The sequence below is a fragment of the Eptatretus burgeri genome, chromosome 3 (genome assembly GCF_056783735.1).
Source record: "Eptatretus burgeri isolate ZD-2024b chromosome 3, Ebu_testis_v1, whole genome shotgun sequence".
Classification (NCBI taxonomy): Eukaryota; Metazoa; Chordata; class Myxini; order Myxiniformes; family Myxinidae; genus Eptatretus; species Eptatretus burgeri.
Window position 1 is genome coordinate 101,458,474 of NC_140963.1, and position 20,000 is coordinate 101,478,473.

The 20,000-nt window shown below is 46.0% G+C and overlaps 1 protein-coding gene and 1 pseudogene across 4 annotated transcripts in view; one reads left to right on the forward strand and one right to left on the reverse strand.

The window, feature by feature from the left end:
* The first annotated feature begins 4,503 nt into the window (after positions 1-4,503).
* Positions 4,504-5,515, forward strand: LOC147030545 (uncharacterized; annotated as a pseudogene).
* Positions 5,516-9,334: 3,819 nt separating this feature from the next.
* Positions 9,335-20,000, reverse strand: part of ERICH2 (glutamate rich 2) — a 46,476-nt gene continuing 35,810 nt past the window's right edge. For 3 of the 4 annotated variants that reach the window (XR_015056441.1, XR_015056442.1, XM_085874707.1), the window contains exon 5: positions 9,335-11,445. Coding sequence is in view for 2 of the 4 variants with exons in the window: in XM_085874707.1 (XP_085730833.1) it covers positions 11,357-11,445 (89 nt within the window). In the remaining 2 variants the exon portion in view is untranslated. The remainder of the gene's footprint in view (positions 11,446-20,000) is intronic. The other variant, XM_085874706.1, reaches the window with a different exon arrangement.

The following is a 20,000-nucleotide window of genomic DNA, read 5'->3' on the forward strand; positions in this document are numbered from 1 at the left end:
AGACTTTTAATTTACTCCACCGTTATTATGATTGCCTTCACCACCGAAGGTGCACGGATGTTATGTTTTCGCGTCTGCCTGTCTGTGAACACAATATCTCAAAAAGTTCTTGACGGATCTGGACGAAATTTGGTGGAGAGGTTGGGCATGTGACAAGGGCAAAACGATTAGATTATGGTGAATATCCGGATCCTCGAATTTTTGAAGTGATTCTTCACCAATGAGTGATCAAGCCAAAAACTATATGTAGCAGGACATCTCAAAAAGCAATGGACAGATTTGGATGAAACTTGGTGGAAAGGTTGTGTGTGTGACAAGGAAGAATTTATTCGATTTTGATGAAGATCTGGATCTGAATCCAGAAATGAGAATTTTAAATTTTTAAAGTGATTCTTCACCTTTGAGAGATATGGTCAAAAACGATATTCAAGTACAGCACGATATCTCAAAATATTGTGGACGGATTTGAATTTGGACGAAATTTGGTTGAGAGATTGTGTGTGACAAAGCCAAAATGATTACACTTTGGAGAAGATCCGGATCCCGATACTAGAATTAATTTAAGTGATTCTTCGCCATTCAGTGATAGTGCCAAAAACGATATATAGCACAATATCTCAAAAAAGTTAAGGACGGACTTGCACTCCCGCCAGGCTTTGCACTCTGACCATCGTAAAACACTTCATTCCGCAAAACTCAAAAAGAACACAAATAAATCTGAAAACCCACTCCGTGGGAGTACCTTCTGTGCAGCTGGCCTTTGCAGGGAAGCTCACCGGATGACGGGATTTGGACAAAGCCTTAGGGACCCCCATTCTTTGATGATAGGAGGAAAAGCACAGGGTAACCCTCCTGTGTCAGATTGCGGAGGTGTGCGTCAGGGTGGTGCTGAGGTGTTGTCCACCAGACGGCGGTCTCCTCGGCTTAACCTGAGGCAGTCCCTTCGGGTGGGTGCCTGGAATTTCCGATCCCGAAGAGAGGATGATCACCTGCCTCTGTTATCATCTGAGCTCGAGCGTTTGGACATCGGTATTGCAGCACTCTCTGAGGTTCAGAGACCAGATTGTGGTGAGAGCATGGTGGATGGTTGCACCTACTACTAGTGTGGTCACTCTGATGGTTACCATGCTCAAGGAGTTACTGTAGCTGTGCACATTAAGCTGTCTCCCATGAAAGTTGAGGTAACACCGGTCAATGAGCGAATTATGAGACTGAGGATTCATCACTCCTTGGGTATCATTTCCCTGGTCTCTCGATATGCTCCAACTGAGGCGAGTGATATCACTGCGAAGAACGCATTCTATGCCATGCTCAAATGAGTGGTTCATCAGTGCCCCAGATGACAATACCCTTTTAGTCTTGGGGGATTTCAGTGCATCGACTGGAACTGATAGGGATGGTTATGAGACATGTGTTTGGCCCCATGGGTTTGGAACTTTGAACCGGAATAGCACTAACCCCTTGACTTTGCAATAACTTGTGGATTTAGGGTGGCTGGTTCATGGGTTCTGTGCCCACAGCCTCATTGCTGGACTTGGTAATCAAATGCAAATGACGTGGGGAAGGAGATCGACTATATGCTCATTGATGGATGCTGGAGGATCATTCAGAACTGCAGGGTCTCCTTGAGTGTTCAGTTCCTCAATACCAACCACAGGCATTTTGTAGCAACTCTGAAGTTCCAGCTTAAATTCAGGAGAATGGTACCATCTAAGCCAAGGCTGGATGTTGGCAAGCTCAAAAATGAGAGATTTGCTGAAGAGTTTGTGAACAGGCTGATTTGGGATTTTGGGGTCTGAGTGTTTTGGGGAATTCCGAAGAGTTAGGGAGTGCCTTGAATACTACCATCCTTGATGTTGCTGGTGGATGTCTTGGAACCCATCATCAGGCAAAAAAGAACTTTGTCTCCCAAGGAAAACTGGATGCCATTGACTGGAGCCACAGGGCCAGGCTCTAATGGCAGAGCTGAGCTGTTCAGGGAGTTGAGGCATAAAACTGTGCGTGCACTGAGGGCGGACAAGGAGGCTGATGTGCAGGGAATCTGTGAAGGAGTAGAGCATCAACTGTGGTCAAGTGATTCTCATCCTGCTTACAGAGCAATTTGTGCATTGTGTTCCTCCATGCCTGTTCCTCGGTGTGCTGCAGTAGAGTGGAGGGTGGTGGGCTCTTGACAGAGGAGTCCGAAGTGAAGATATTCATGGTCCCCTGATACTCAAGGAGTTCTTCTTGCCATTGAGCAACATAAACCAGCGGATGACGCTCATAATAAAAACAGCAACACAGGCTTCAACAACAATAATCCTGACAATGCCACGTCATCATTTCATTAATTGGTTTTGGCCCTGATTACAGTAATACACCTGGTTAATGTAATGAAGCTTACATCAAACTTCATCTCAGTTTACACAACAGGCTGGGTGTTCATTATTTTAAGCTGAAGACGGACACAGGTGCCCAAGGAAATACTCTACCCATTCGGAGTTTTCAATGCATATTTCCTGAAATGTATTCAAACGATGAACCTTGCCCTGGCTCCCTACAGGCAGCACGGAGCATTCTAACTGCATATAACAGAACCTACATCAAGTGTTTTGGTACTATAGACGTAGGTTGTAGTGACACCGTGGATCAGCACACGTTGTACTTGTGGATGTCTGTGCTACTGCTGTTTTGGTCTTCCATCATGCCAGAATCAACACGTTGTTATGCTGCATTGTTCAGTGAGCAGTAACAAACCACTGATTTACAACAACGCAAAGGGCCTCTTGAATGCATATCACCAAATTTCCTACAGCGTACAGGCTTGTCCTGGACCTGAACATCCTGCTGCATGTTGACCTTCCACATATAACCCCTATTTGTTCTCAAGGCTAAAATTCAGTCAGAACTTCACGACATGGTTTGACAGGGAGTCATAGGGCATATCCAGCAAACGACGGAGTGGGTCAACTCTCTCATGTACGTAACCAAAAACGATGGCAATATCCATATTTGTTTGGACCCAAAAGCATCATAATCATGCCCCATTCATCCGTACCATAAAATACCTACAACAGAAGAGTTCAATCACAATTTTTAAGGAGCGAAGCGCTTCGCAAAAATTGATGCCAAGTCAGGTTATTGGTTTGTAAGACTTTACAGTGATAGCCAACAACTTCTTACTTTTCAGACCCCAACAGGACGGTATTACTTACAATGATTGCCGTTTGTATTGTGTGGAAGGCAGGACATTTTCCAGATGGAAATGGACTGCATTCTCCAGAATTGCAGTGGTGCAGTTGGCATAACAGATGACATCGCCGTCCACGAGGAGGAGCATGATCGGAACCTTGGCACGCTGATGAAAACAGCATGGTGAAGACCCGCTTTTCAATTCAAATAAATGCTACATCAAGAAGACTGACATCATCTTTTTCGGTAATGTTTGTGGCAGATGAGTTATAAGGCCTGACCCACAGAACGCTCAAGATCTGAGAGCTATTACAAAACCTGAGAACTTGGCCGAACTTCAACATTTCATTGGCTTCATGACATATTTGTCATGCTTCATCAAAGGTTTCAGTATGAAATACGCTACTCTCAGAGACCTTCTCAAAAAGGATTCTGAGTTTCTATGGGAGCCACACCATCAAATTCTATTTGATCATCTGAAGAAGGAAGTGTCAGAAACATCTCTTCTTCACTGCTATTAGCCATGGAAGCCTGTCTACTTCCAATGTGATGCCAGTCTTCGGGGCCTCGGGGCAGCATTGCTTCATTTACCGGGAAATCACTCAAGGCCAGTGGTAGATGCAAGCAAAACTTTAATGGATACCAAACAATGTTACCCTTGCATTGAACATGAGCGATTGGCTATCGTGTTCGGCATCGAGCATTTCCACATCTGCCTGTATGATCACAGTTTTATTGTGCTCACAGATCATAAACCATTGTTGATGATCATTGATAAGCCATTGATCGCTGCCCCACCAAGATTGCAATGAATGCTCATCAGACTTCAAGGGTATAACTTTACAATGGAGCCAAACACCTTGGGTCAAACAATGAGCTTGTTGATGGTCTTTCCTGCCTTCTTAGTCCAATCAATAGGACTACAAATGATTTGGACTTGCGTGTTGATTTCGTCCGCTTCTCCTCTGAGAAGTTTTCTCAGCTACAAGAGGAAACTCTTTGTGATTCCAGCCTGAGTCAACTTCGAGACCTTTCACCAATGGATGGCCAGACTGTATGAAGGACTTCCCAAAGGCTTGTAGGATGTGCTGGAGTTTTCAGGACGAGTTGTGAAAATGGTGTAATTCTTGAAGGTGAGAGAGTCCTTACACCGAAGAGTGTGAGACACGACATTTTGCAACAATTCCACTCAGACCATTTTGGGCATGAGAAACCCAAACTGTTGGCGAAGGACAATGTATGCTAGTACAACATGAACAAGGACATTTATCAACTTGTGGGCTACTTGCCAGCAACATCGGAAATCTCAGGTGCCCAAACCGCGACTGAAAAATGACATTCCACTGAGACCATGGAGCAAAGTCGGGTGTGACCTGTTCTATTTTGATGCAGCTCAGTGACTTGTCATCAGGGATTACTATTCAAAATTTTCCACTGCGCAAACTGCCCAAGTCTGCACACAGCCACACGATTATGACGACCCTGGGACAGATCTTTGAGTTCGGAATTCCTGATATGTTGTTAAGCAATAACGGTCCTCATTTTTCCAGCAAGGAATTTCGTAATTTTGCTGGGAAATGGAATTTTTACAACATCATGTCATCTCCGACATACCCAAAATCAAATGGATTCATTTTGTGTCAGGTAGAGATGGTGAAATCAATCCTCTGCAAATCAAAAAGTGCAGGACATGATTTTCATCTTGCACTGCTAGCTTGGCGTTCCACACTGGTGAGCTCCAACTTGGCAAATCCTGCTCAACCACTAATAGGAAGAAAAGTGAAATCACTATTACCAACCAAAATCACCAACACACATGATGATGACAAACTCATACACGAGGAGCTGGAGTTGTCGCCACTCACAAAAACTCAATCACAATCATCATGCTCGGGCACATTAAATGTCGTGCCTCTACCCGGGATAAAGAGTTCGCATTCAGAACTACAACGACCAATGTTGGGAGTTGGCTACGGTCCTCTCCACTTGTGAAGAGCTACACTCATATTTGTTTGCATCACCAAATGGTCAAGCACTCCAATGCAACCAAATTCACATGCAGGAGCTTCCAGCATGTGTTGTGGTGACCCATAAACCTATGAGCCAAAAATAGAATTCTGAACTCACCTTGAACAGGTATGGTGAAACATCTGCAGGTCCGGTGTTGAAATTGTGAACCATGAATGTGATGTCACTCACACCACAACAGTAGAGTTTTTTTTGTCAACCTCCCAAACATTCTGCCAGTTGGAGTCACATGTTGCCACCTTCGCAGAGCCTGACAACGGTCCATACCACCAGGTCTGGCCGAGCTGTGAAGAAGTCATGTCGTCTTGATCTATAAACATTTTGGTTGTCTGGTGTTGATGGTTTCAGTTTGCTATCTGATGTTGTAATGATATTGTGTTCATTGGAGTGGAAGCACTGGGGTGTGTTTCGGTAAAGAGGGGACATTCCGGGGCGCAGTACATCCTGGGGCTTCACGGTGTTTGGTGCATGATGAGTCTGGTATTGATTGATCATTCGCTTTGAACATTGTCTCTCTCTCATCTTTATATTACTAAAACTCTCATCTTGTGTATGTATGCATGTATATATATATATATATATATATATGTGTGTATGTACATATGCATGTATGTTCCTGAAATACAGCCAAAACGGTACACGATAGCGCAAAAATTTTCGGCCCACCTTACTCACCATTCGCCTGTGGTGGCAGTCTCAAGTTTCGTTAAAATCGGGCAACGAAAAAAGTTATTAAAAAAATCAATTCCCGATTCAGACAAGTACTCTTTGGGAGAATTTGATCAATGCAAACAACCTCAGCGGTAGAGTTCGCTGGAGCTATCTTTATTTTTTTTCTTGAAATGATTTACTTAAAAATCTCAAACATTTAGTTTCGACAAAGAACGATTTATTTTTAAGCATAAAATAAACATCGCCATTTTGATCTAATACTTCCGTGTTCATTAATAAATAAAATTGTGCTTTGAAGATTGCACACAATAATTTCTTTTCTCCGTTTTTTTGTTCACATTGACGCGCAATATCAAGTTTCGTTCAAATAGGGCAACGAAAAAAAAATAAAAAATCAATTCCCGATTTAATCAAGCACTCTTCGGGATTATTTGATCAATGCAAAAAACCTAAGTGGTATAGTTCGCTGGAGCTATCTTCTTTTTAAATGATTTTTTATCAACCACTGTCACAACGGGAACCCAATGGGTTCACGGGTCATCGAGTAAACTTTAAAGGGGGAGGGCAATCTTCGACAATAATAAATGTCAGCATGTGTCAATCATACAGTCAGTGTGGGTGTCTCCTCCATAATTCCAAAACCATGAAACATAGTGGCCTGAAACTTTACATGCATACCAAGAGAACTCCAAGGAAGTGTACGAGTGAAAATTTGGGGTTTTGGTTAATTAAAACACCCCTTTTGAAAAGAATTAACAGTCATATTTAATTATCCTTCATCAAGGCTCATCCTTCATCACCACGCTGTCCCTCACTAGGGTTTTAATTCCCCTTTTTTTTGGCTTGCTCAACAATGCCTCGACTTGGAACAGGCCACAACGGTTTCTTAACAACGGTTATTATTTTTCACTTTCCCCCAATCATATCATCAAATACCAGATCATCATGTCTAGAAATTGCTGGATACGTCATAACGCTTATTTAACGCCTGGGGATGCCAGTATTCAAAGCTTTATTTCATTTCTGCACATGCGATAACCTCTGGAATCTCTTAAACTGAGCCAAATATCAAAATGAAAACTCAGGAATTTAACTTGGCAGCAGTTCCGACTGCTAAAAAAAAAAGTGCATTTGTCCAATTCAGACATTGTTTGACATTTCGAGCATCTCTGGGAGGTTTTTAATATGACCAATAGGTGCTCGCATGACAAGCTCGCAGTTCCTTATCAACCGTTTCATTGGAGTGCTTGCTTGAGTGTTTAAGCTACTTGTAAAGTGCTCTACAAGCTGCTTGGTTGTTCGTTTGCAAGCCATAGCCATAAACGGCAAAAGCGTTTGCACTGTTACTGAATATACCAATCGACTTGCACAAAATTCAGCTTGAAGCTCTACTCGCCTGTGTTTGGCCCCGCATTGTCGTGCGGTGCCCAATGAAAATGTGTGATTTTATTTCACACGTTTCCCCTTTTTGTACGATCTGCTTTCATTATACGATCAGTTACTTTGACAGAGATACAGTAGATACATATAAAAATCTAACACCTCTCATTTTTTAAAGTTTGTTCCACCGTTTCATTGGAGTGTTTGCTTGAGTGTTAAAGCCACTTGGCAAGTGCTCTACAAGCTTTGATCTTGACAAGAATCCATGGCGATATTGTGGCTCGGTTCTCCGTGAGGATATCTCCTGAGTTGGGAAAGTAAAATAAATTAGAGAATTACAATGAGTAAACAAGAAGAAGAAGAACAACGCGGAGCTCTCTTAGAGTCAGCGTTCGCAATGCGACGCGGCTAAAAATGTTTTCAGTGGTTATAAAGCAATGAATCGGCATATCATGGCAAGAAGCTGAGCGGTACACAAACCTCGCTCGAAGCTGCATAGCCTGGGTTTGAATCCTCACCCAGCTATAAACTGTCATCCTGGTGTTTCATAGGCAGTGTGATTCATCAATGTGTGTGCCGTCTGTTGGATGGAAGTTAAACTGGATGTCACATCCGCCGGAATCACTCCTCTCCTCCTCCCTCTCCATTAAGGAAACTGTTAAGGACTGACAGTTTTGTTTTGAAATAACAAGTGAAATCCTTCAATACAGCGCGTGTGGTGAAGCAAATGAGTGCACTAATGTTAAAAGATGCAATTTATGCTTTTTCAGTTGGAAAACAATTAAAAAGCGTACTTAATGTTTGAAATGTAAAAATCTTGTTATTATTGTGATAAGCACCTTTATATAAAACAGAAGGAATGAAATCGTTCGATACAGCGTGGCAGGGGACCGCAAAAGAATGATAGCATAAGAAGAACTTAGCTTTCACCATTCGGCGATCGGTGCAAAATGCGATGGTGGGCGGAAGTGACGTCTTTCGGCGCGAAATGCCATGGTGGGCGGAAATGAAGTCTTTCGTTCGTTGGTACATGAGGGGCGCGTTTCTTCGTTTTTTTCCGTCAAGCAATAAATTAAATGGTTTTCACATATATCACACATGAGTTTCACAAATTTCCATTGAAATACTCGGGTATTTCCGTCAATTGTCGCCATTTCCGTCGAGGTTACGCACTGCCATCTACCGGACGGCCGTCATTGGCTGTCTTGAGGCACGTGTGGGGGGGGGGACAGGGGATACGGGGGACACTGGAGACGTGGGAGACGTGGTAGACGCCGGTGGGGACATTTCAAACTCTGTGCAATTGTATACAGCGCACGCGCTGTAAAAATAGCTTCCCAGAGTGTAGGATGTACGAATTTGATTTGGAGTGAGCCGACCAGAGGCGTGAAAAGATCGCTGAATGTGCGAGCATGCCTGCACGTAGACTTTTGCCAGGTAGATAGCATGGGTTTTAAATACTCCCACCAGGTTTTATGTAGAACCTGGCAGCTAAAAAGAAAATGTTACTGTTTTGATGTGTTTCATCTCCCTTTCCTTCCCCTCATGCTGCCTTTCCCTCCCCCACACCACATTCCCTTCCCCTAACCCTCCTCGCTCCCCCTACCTCCTCTCTCCCCACTTCCCCTCTCCTCCTGCCCCCTCCCTACTCAGTTTTCCTTCCCCCTCCTACCTCTCCCTTTCCTCCTCCCCTCCCCTCTTTCTCTTCCAACCCCATTCTCACTCTCCCCATCCTACTATCTCCCCCCGCCTCTCTCTCTCACTCTCCCCCACCCCATCTCTCCCCATACCCCCATCTTAGTATTCTCATCAGCGAAGGGACAGGTGGTATTTGCTGGGTAGAAACAAAAAATACACTGACATCAGCTGATTAAGTGTGATTGTGTGGATACTGCCCACCTTCGCATCTCTCTTTTGCCTTCCAGCAACTTGACCTTTTTTATACTGTTAATAGCACAGCCTCTTCAGTCATACAGATAACACCATAAAATTTTAACAATGTCCACATACCGCAATGCATAAAGAAAATGTGTTTGACATTGCTGCATAAATACAAGCCCCTTTGAACTAATCACACAGCATATTTCGAACAAAGGCGTTTATTTATTACCAGGATTTGAAGGGAGTGTAACCTATTCAATAATACATTCACAACTTTTTTTAAACTTCACAAGAACCATGTTTGGTGAATGAACCTCTGCAATGTCCTAATTATCACAAGTTGATGTAAATGAGACTTCCACCAACTCTAGAAAGGACAGCTGTAACAAAGTCAAGTGACTCAACTTTGATGAGATGAAGGAATAGTTCATGTTAACCTCAGTGGAGTTAACACCAAGGTTATTGCAGAGACATAGGTCTTATAGCTTCACAAGTTTATGCCATACTGCAATGAGGTAGACTACTCAGATGAATCAGTAACATATCCCAATTGCTGAGGGTAGGCATAGCCAGCTTTTTACAAAGACCAGACAGACATATGTATTCATTTTGGCTTGTTTTTTTTTTCCGGAAAAAGTGAGGGGGGGGGCTTGTGGTCCTTGGAGTCGTTTTTGGGACCACCCTGTGGCCCTCTGATTAGCTTAGGTTGCCTACCACTGTTATTGGTTCACGAAAAAAATAAGTGACCACTATATTCGTTATTGTTGTGTGTCTGTCTGTCTGTCTGTATGTCAGTCTGTCCCGAGCATAGCTCCGTGGGTTTTGATCCGATCCTGATAAAATTTTGGTGGGAGGTTTATATCATGATCTAGTTGTGTTTTCCTGAGAATGGGCGTGGTGCGCCAATTATGGGCGGAGCCACACCCAAAAAACATGTTTTTAGGGAGTAGCCGATTTCAATTTGTATCTTCGCCTAGGGGGTTTGTCGAATCTGACAGGGGTTTCCATATTTGGTTAGCCCAATGGCATTTGCATAGCCCCATGGAGCTCGATTTTTCATTTTCGTCCCAAGGTCACGAACTTAGAAAATTGCAAATTTTAACGTAAAAAATTATCTTCTCCGAGGGGTTTGTCGAATCTGGCTGGGGTTTCGGTATTTGGTTAGCCTAATGGCACATGCATAGCCCCACGGAGCTCGATTTTTCATTTTCGTCCCAAGGTCAAGGTCACAACGTTAGGAACTTAGAAAATTGCGAATTGTGTTTTTAGGGGGTAGCCGACTTCAATTTGCATCTTCTCCTGGGTGGTTTGTCGAATCTGGCAGGGGTTTCGGTATTTGGTTAGCCCAATGGCACCTGCATAGCCCCACGGAGCTCGATTTTTCATTTTCGTCCCAAGGTCACGGTCACAAGGTCACGAACTTAGAAAATTGAGAATTTTGACATAAAAATCACACGACCGCCCAAACTTTGAGAGCTGGGATGACAATATTTTTTATGCAAAATCTTGAGGTCATTCCCCACCGAAAGTCTACAAACCATTTTGCTCTATCTCGAACACCTTGTCCGTGGTGCTCCCTTCAAGTTTGTTTTTACGCTGATTTCATCAAAGTAAGGATAATCCGAGGAGTGCGAAATACCATATAGCCTATATGACGTTATATTGTTCCTGGAATGTTCCAGAGGAAGTTTTGCACCAAAGGTCATAATCCTTGACCTTTGACCTTTAAAGTTCACAAAGGTCAAATTTTCAAAGTTGTGGGAATCAAATCGGGTTTTCGACCTTCTTCGACAAAGTAACAAAAATAAGCTATAGCACGTATCCTGTTTCCTTATTTTAATGTCCACAACATTGTTTTGTGACCTTTAAACGTTATTCAAAGGTCAAATTTTTAAAGTTGTTAAACGAAACCGGGTTTTCGACATTTTGCAGCTAATAACCTGTCACTCGTACCAAATCATGTTGATCATTTTTATAACTTGGTCAAACATTATCACATTGTCTCATCCTTGACTTCTGAAACAATCTACATCGTCAAATACCGCTCGTGAACCATCGTAGTCTTCAGACTTGTACAGTATTATAATCGAAGCAAATTCATGACAGATAACACAATCCGACATTAGAATCACTCAAAAAATCACAAATCCACCCCAACACCCACAACTGCTTGCCTTTGAGGTTTGCAGTTATGAAAATGACAAACAGTTTTCCAAGGATGATGTTACTCGTCAGAACTACTTTCTGTTTCGTCTTCTCCTTCTTCATCACCACTGTCTTTCTGGTTCTCCTCTGCCCCTTTCTGCTCTTGCACTGTGGGCAACAAAACATGGGTAGTGATGTGCAATGAACTTGGTGTAATTGTTTGAGCATCCACTCTAAGTCTGGGAGGTCAGTGGTTCAAATCCTGGTCAAGTCATACCAAAGATGAAACAGTGGCAATACCCCTAGGGGCTCACCTGGTAGCGGCTGGATAAGATAACCAGGGAACCACTGGTAGGCATGAATGACCCACAAAATACTTAATGGAGAAGAAAGTAAATACCTATGGATTTTGTTTTAATGCCATGAAGAAACTTTAGTTTGTCACGGGTGATGAAGGTGGTGGTCAAGTTTCATTGGAATTGTGTGTGTAGTTTAGCAAAAAAAAAAAAAAAACAGCAAATACCTATTTTTGGGCAAAACCCGGAAACCCCCCTCGGGCCCGATTTTTTTTTTTTAATGCCATTAACAAACTTTGGTACATACTCGATGATGAATGTTGTGGTAAAGTTTCATGGAAATTGTGCGCGTAATTTCAGAGTAGAAGTTGCAAGTATTTGTAGATGGCGGATGGACCGATGACACGCCATCCCATAAGCTCCCCGGAACTATTTTCCAGGTGAGTTGAAAATGGAATGTGCTGCTTCCTTCTTTGATGCTCAGCATTTTAAAAGGATATATAGCAAAGACAAACGACAATAGATTGGCAACATTGGCACAGGCTGTGATTGGATGGAGCTATTAATATTGGCCTCCAGCATCGATCGAACTTATATATATTTATTTCCAGCCTGTGCAACACTTTTCCACTCCAGCATTAGCTTGACAAAATCTTTACTGAATTGGCCTAGTTAAAATGAAATTGGCCACACTGCCTTTGATAGTAAATATCACCATTTTAAAAGTTAATTGTAAACTTATCCTGCACATTCAAAAGTACCAGATACTACCTTCCCATTGCTATGAAGAAGCACCCAAACCAGAAAAGTTGTCTCCCTCATGGAACATCTGGCTCTCACATAATATCTGCCTGGTTCCTCTGGCTCTCACATAACTATACCTGGCACAAGCTTTGTGTATGTTGACGTCGTAAAGATGTCCTTTCTCGAAGAGTTGGTAACCATTACTTTGTGGGTAATGCTACACAGCATCATCTTTCCAATTGCACGTACATCCATTGAATAGAGGACCAAGCTTGGCATGTTTACAGCAGGCACTCATGCAAGGTTCGCAGTCCATTCACTGGCAGCGATGGTTGAGGGTTTAGGTAGCACGTACCCGTCCACGGCTCTACAGAGCTTGCTCTGGTGCACATCTTCAGAAGTCTGCACTCCAAACAAATGCAAGGTCTCTGACCTGTCCGTGACTTGGGAAAGTTCTCCAACTCTTTCATTTTGCATAAGTACACCCCTTTCTCTCAGATATTTTCTGAAGTGTTTTTGAGTTATTTTTGGAACTTGATGAGCCATTGTAGCTAATGAAATCGAAGATAAGTCACTGCATTGAAGAAGGATCTCAAAGACTAATTTGCACAACACATTAGATACGTATAGGCCTACATATCAATCCTTACCTCATATGCACAATATATTATGCTCCGATCGCCAGTCTTGCAAAGGAGCTCTGCACATCTGCATTGATGCATTGTGGGGCGATCGCGTCATTTCAAAAGTCCCGCATTATACAATTAATGGAAAAACGTTAAATAAATGCAAAATGATGTAGGGATTATATGCCATTAAAGTATGTAAACAAGGTGTGGATGGTCACAAGAAATTATAATGTGAAACCACCCCTACATCTTTTTTGGAATAATAGTGTAAGTTGATTGTTTCCATGTATGAATTTAACCAATGAAATATTAAGCCGTTAATATTTACTCGACAACACACACACACACACACACACACACACACACACACATACACACACACACACACACACACACACACACATACACACACACACACACACACACACACACACACACACACACACACACACACACATTGTCCCTTGAGGTCACAAGAAGATATTCATCCAGAAAAAGTAGTGTCGAGGATGATGATGATGATGATGATGATGATGATGATGATGATGATGATGATGATGATGATGATGAAGTCATTTAAAAAGTCGATAGGTAGCTTTCGTAGATGACCCTGCTAGCATTGGTCTTCTCATAGATGACTATGAAGACTGATTCAGAAGCTGCAGCTGCATCCAGTGTATACAGTCAAAGGATGCTCTCACTATTCATTGCCAGCATTTTTCCTCCAGTGCTGCATTCTCTCATGTTCAAACTTTTAAACTCCATTTAAGCACATTGTCCTCCACCCGGTACGATCAGCAGTGGTTTCTTCTCAGGTGTTTACACTTATTCCACACTTCTTCATGTTGGTCTTCCAAACATCTTTGAATCATCTCCTTTGTCCACCAGCCTTTCTCTGCTTCAGAAGCTGAGACATATATATATATATATATATATATATATATATATATATATATATATATATATATATATATATATATATATATATATATATATAGTTACTTACGGTTGTGGAAATTCACAGAACACCATTCAGGTTTCCCCGAAGATCAGTTATGTCGATAAGTCTGTGTCCAGATAGATTTCCCCACCGATGTCTAACGAGAATTATTCGTGAGCCGGGCTGTGAACCTTTGAGTTAGCCGTTATTCTTTTGCTATCTTTATTTTGGCAAACAAACAATCATCTCCTCGCCAACGTCTCACCACCTTCACCATAACAAACAAACCATCATCTCCTCACCAACATCTCCACAAACGAACAACATTGCCTCACCTTCATCTCCACAAAAGCCGCCATCTTGTTGCCAGCCACAGCGTCCAAGGACGAACGGCATCTCCACAGACAGACGCGGGACTCCCTCGTAGGGGCGGGAGCCGATGATCTCTACCACGTACGCTTCCTCCGCATTTCACGACGAGATCGGATCAAAATGATAAAAGGGGGGGAGCCAGTGGGGGGTGAGAGGTCGAAGGTGGAAGATCAAACTCACCCCCGGACCCCATAAAAGGGCGTGCTGGAACGCCAAGCCGGCAGTCGAGCGGAGTCGAGCTGCAGTCTGTCGGGGTTAGGAGTTGAGTGCAGTGTCGCTTGGAGTCTGGTGGAGAGCGCCAAGGTTCGAGTCCAGTGGAGGGCTGTTGGCCATCGGAAAGCAGCGGAGCCTGGAGTCCGGCAGAGGTTCGAGTCCAGTGGAGGGCCGTTGGTCGGTGGAGGAAGCCGGAGAGAAGTCGCCAGCCGGCCCCGAGACGGTCCGAGCAACGCTGAGGAGCGGGCGGGCTCTTAAATGAGCATCAACTCTTAAAAGAGCAAGGCCCGTTCGCTCATCTGAGGCGTCGTGGGCTTGGCCCGATCGACCAGGCCCCACGGCAAGGCCCGGACCAACCGAGGCGCCATCACACCAGCTGCTGTGTTGACGGCGAGACATCGGGGGTCGTCCAGCGGGTCACCACAAGGGTGGCAGGTAACCTGCATGGTCTCGCGGAGCTTTTTCGGTCTTAACAGCTCCACGGAAACATTAAAGGCCAACGGGTCCTGTTCTACCCTTTCCTTTCCTGGGGTTTTCTTTGCATAGAAGTTGTGGCACCTTGTCCTCGAAGTAGAACTGATAAGTGCATGTACATAATAGGCAGACAACGGCTGCGGGTCTTTGGTTTGCTCGTGTCTTGTCCCTACCCCCATTCTTTGCATTCATTACATTGCATATGTGCTTGTACATATCTGCATTGCTTCATTGACTGCATACGTGACAAATAAATGTCATTGTTTGAATGTTCACCTGCTCGTTGCGTCCCTTCCCCCATTGAGCTGTCGTAATTGCATTCAGAATAATAGCTGGTTTTAATAGCCGATAAGATAATCGGGTCCAACGGGTCTTGGCGATAATAAACCGCTCGGCAATCGCAAACGGCACGAGCTGCTTAAAAGCGGCTCGTGTCCGTACGGGTCCCGTTGAGGTACAACCTCTCGGTAGTCTGTCCGCGCGAATAATTAGGTAAATCGACAATTCAGAGATTGACCCTGTAGCGCGGGCAGAGCATTGACAAGGTTGTGGTGTGATTAAAGATAGCCTTCTTCAGGAACGAGGGAAAGGAATATGCCCCCTTGAAGCGGATCGCGACCAGGTGAGACCGGCACTTGCCGAACGAGGTAGAGCGGGCGAGTGCTGTGGACGGGTACACATGGAGCTTGGGGGTTATGGAGGCCCCGGGACCCCTTGTGGTAGCGCGAATTCCCAGCGTGGTTGTCCCGGTGTGGGTGTTTACGAGTGTGGCGGAATGCGTGCTGAAATGTGCGCATAGATTGGTTGAAAGGCGGTGTATGAGAGAAACAGCGTGTGGGAGAGAAACAGCATGTGTGAGGAAAACCGCGTGTGTGAGGGAAACACCGTGTGTGGAAGAAACGGCGTGTGTGAGTGAAAGGCCGTGTGTAAGAGGAACCGTGTGTGTGAGAGCGCAGAATGAAAAGTAGATGACGATCGGTATGCAGGAACACATAACCGCATGTCCGAGTGAAAGTGTCATGGCAAGGTGTGTAAGCGTCATGGCACGAGGGAGTGCGTGCGTTAAATGGCGACGAAGACGGTGCCAGATGAGAGACAAAGGCCGAGTAGCGGCCGTAGCTATTTTGAGCACCGTGCCGGATTTGCACGGCAGCGCGCGCGGGGTCCGTGCCGTGCTTCGCACGAGGCCGCCGCGTGCGCGCCTGTGCAAGTGAGATCCAGTTCGGAAACGCCCGCGGTGGATGTAAGCCAATCCCACGGACGGGCAGAAGGTAGGCTGGGATTGTGAATTTGGATCGGATGGGTTCTCCAGGCGAGCATGTGTGTAAAGCTCCATGTGGCCTGCGCCACACGTTCTGTTCGCAGAGCGTGCGAAGCGGCTTCCCCGATGTGTTACGCGTACCCCGGCTCGCGCGAGAAGTCGCGCATGTTCAGGGTGCGAATGACGTCATCGGGGATTCCGCGGCACGGGTTACGAACAGGCAGAGCACATATGCTTTACGTGGGGAACCCCTGGAAACGGGAGGCTTGCTTGGGATGCGCAGGGTGATGTCATGGCTGCATGGTTGGAATCCGGCAGAAGGGAAATTCCTGCCGGATGTTACCATCCGAGAAGGGACGAGGTGCGCGGTGTGCGAATAGCTGCCATGACATCACGGAACAAAGCGCAGGTTGTGAGTTGCCGCGTTGGTGCACAAGGAAAAGAAGAAAAAAAAAGAAAGAAAAGCAGAAGAAAGAGAAGAAAAGAAGAGAAGAAAAGAAGAAAAGCAAGCCTCGCCACTTCGAGTAGACAGGATTCCCTGGGCAGGGGTGGAAGACCCCCCCCCCCCCGCTAGGGCACAACGAAGGAACTAGTTAACGGGATGGGTTAGTTTAGTTAGACCGGCTTCATGGAGCAAGGACAAGTCCTCATGAAGCCCGTGGAATGGATGAGTTAGAGGGATTTCAGGATAGATTTAGAATGGGAAAAAGGATATTTGGAGACAAGGACAGAGTTTGGATGTGTCGTGGGGACGTAGCTTAGGCCAAGGTCACATTTGCCACGGCGGCCGTGCGGTCTCCAAAATCTACGGCCACTAGCAATAATACCGCGGCCGCAGTATTTCCACGGTCACACAATGTAGCAGTCACATATGTTTTAATTTTTCAGGGAGCCGCACGGCGTATTTAGGCCTAAGGCCTAGGTCAGATTTGCCACAGCGGCCGTGGGGTCTCCAAAATCTATGGCCACTAGCAATTATAGGGTGGCCGCAGTATTTCCACGGTCACACAATGCAGCAGTCACATATGTTTTTATTTTTCGGGGAGCCGTACGGCGTATTTATAAATTGTAGAGACCGAAAACGTGGGGTTGCCGTACGGTCTTTGATTTGATGTCGCACAGTGACCTTAGGGCGTTCCTGCGGCGGCCATATAATTTTCAAGGCAGACGCAAGATGCCCGCAAGGCGACCGCAGGGGGGCCCGAAGGCGAACGTGCGGCCAGACGGACGGTAACGAATGGGTTAATTTTTTTTATTTTTTTTTACCAGTTTTTTTTTTTTTTTTCGGCTTATCGAATTGCTTCGGCGAACGTAGAAATGAAAAAAAGTTATAACTCCGCGTTATAATTCCACGGTGACCTTACGGCCTGTAAAATATAGCCATACGGTGCGGGGCCACCCTGAGGCCACCTCAGAAACTCTGCGGCCGCCGCACGTTTCTGTCAATTCAGAGGGCGTACGGCCACCGTATCCTCGCCGTAGAGCAAATGTGACTTAGGCCTTAGGTCTTAGGTCTTAGAAATTGTGGAGACCGAAAACGTGGGGTTGCCGTACAGTCTTTGATTTGATGTCGCACGGTGACTTTAAGGGGGCCCTGCGGCGGCCATAGAATTTTCAAGGCAGACGCAAGGTAGCTTCAAGGTCCCTCAAGGCGAACGCAGGGGGGCCCTAAGGCGAACGTGCGGCCAGACGGACGGTAACGAATGGGTTAATTTTTTTTTTCGGCTTGTCGAATTGCTACGGCAAACGAAGAAATGAAAAAAGTTATAACTCCGCGTTATAATTCCACGGCAAGCTTACGACTTGTAAAATATAGCCAAACAACGTAGGGCCACCCTGAGGCCACCGCAGAAACTCTGCAGCCGCCGCACGTTTGTCAATTCAGAGGGCATACGGCTGCCGTATCCTCGCCGTAGAGCAAATGTGACTTCGGCCTTAGCTGCATAGTGTTAAAAGGATGTGCTACTAGTTTAAGGGATGACGAGGGAGCACGAGGTAGTTAGGGGATGCAGTCAGCAGAATGGCAGTATTCAGTGATGTGAGCGATGGAATGAAATGGATTGAAACACGATGAGTGAGTGAGGGCCAGCGGGCCTGTGTGTATGGAGTGAATGTGGTATGCATGGTGCGATGAGTGATTGGGGGGAGGAGTGATTCCCACCCAAGGGACCCCGGGGTCAGAGTAAAGTGAGTTCGTGGGTTAGTCAAATTGACAAAATGGAGGTCGTTTTGCCGTTGGTACAAATGTCGGCTCGAAACCCGTTTGGAGGGGTGCAGGAGTCCTGTTGACAGGCTGGGAGCATGGCTCTGAACGGTGAGTATCGCTTAGTTGGTACCCCGGGCACCGGGCTAGTCGGCCGCGGTAGGCCAAGCGTCCAAGAGGGGCCGGGATAGCGTAGTGGGCACGGGTGGGCCCGCATGATGCGGGGCCCGGAGTGCCAATGGCCGCGTGGGCAGTGTCGTGGGCACGGGCACCCGGGGAAAGGGGCCCGTGGCGCCAGCCTGCCACGTGAGTATCGAGGGAGAGTAGCCATGGGGGGCACTCCCCAGGTTTTAGGGAGCTGGTAGGCTCGGAGACAGTCACAGGGCCCGGGGGTGCCATAGTTGGAGAATCGGCAGAGGGTATTTCCTGCCAAGGGAGCCACGCGTCCCAGCCATGAGACCGTGCAAGGGCACAAATGGAAAATTTGAGGGCAAGGCCCAAATTTGTGAGGACACCAACACAGGCGACGGGAATCTTGGTTGGTAGAATCAATAGTTTAAGTAACAGGCACTTTTGGAAAGCCCCGGGGTAGTTTAAGGAGTTAATAACTGTTAGGGTAGATAGGGAAGTGTACCCCTCCGCACCATCCATCCCTTCGCTCTCGTTGTGGGCCGCTGGAACCACTTTGGGTTCGATCGCTGAGATCTGAGGAGGCCATTCTGAGGCTTTATTGGGCCTCAGGGCAGGATGTTAGCTCTCCCTTATTCCCCTCCAGGAAGGGAATGTAGGGGTTGGGAGTAGGCTAGGATGACGATAGGTTAGCCAGATAGAGACTATAAAGGGGGTTAGGGAGACGAATTAAAAAGGAAAAAAAAATAAGTTGGGGCTAATTATTTGGATTTTACAAACTGAGGGAGTGGGTATGGACAGAGACAGGCAAAGGCGATAGGTTGGGAGGGAGACAGTGGGGTAGGTCCGAGCCCGCCTTCAGACCGGCCGGCACCACCGCACTCCCTCCACCAACCTCCTTGAACGAGACAAGAGGCCGGCCAGCATCGTATGCCGGCCTGTTTGTGCTACAGCGGCCTGTTCCGGCCTTGCCTTGCCTTGCCATGCCTTGTCTGCCTGCCTCTGCCTTGACCCCATGCCTGCTCACCCTTCTTGTTTGCATTGCCCCATTTCACCATCCATTACCATGTGCGCCAGGATCATCGCGCAAGTTGCGGGGACTGCCCTGCAGGCAGCCCCGCCGACCATTGTGCTTGCTTGCGTCGGTGCCCATTCAGTGTTTTGCAAGGACTGCCCTGCAGGCAGCCCCGCCGACCATTGTGCTTGCTTGCGTCGGTGCCCATTCAATGTTTTGCAAGGACTGCCCTGCAGGCAGCTACACCACAGGACTGCATTGAGCAGCCCGTGCACCGTGTTTTGCATCCATCCATCCATCCATCCGCTCATTCTTGTGTTGCTTGCGTCAGGGCCCATCCAGTGTTCTGCAAGGACTGCCCTGCAGGCAGCCACACACGGGGACTGCATTGGTACAGTCCGTGCACCGTTTTGTGTTCACTGCGCTCATTCCAAGGGGGAGGCCTAA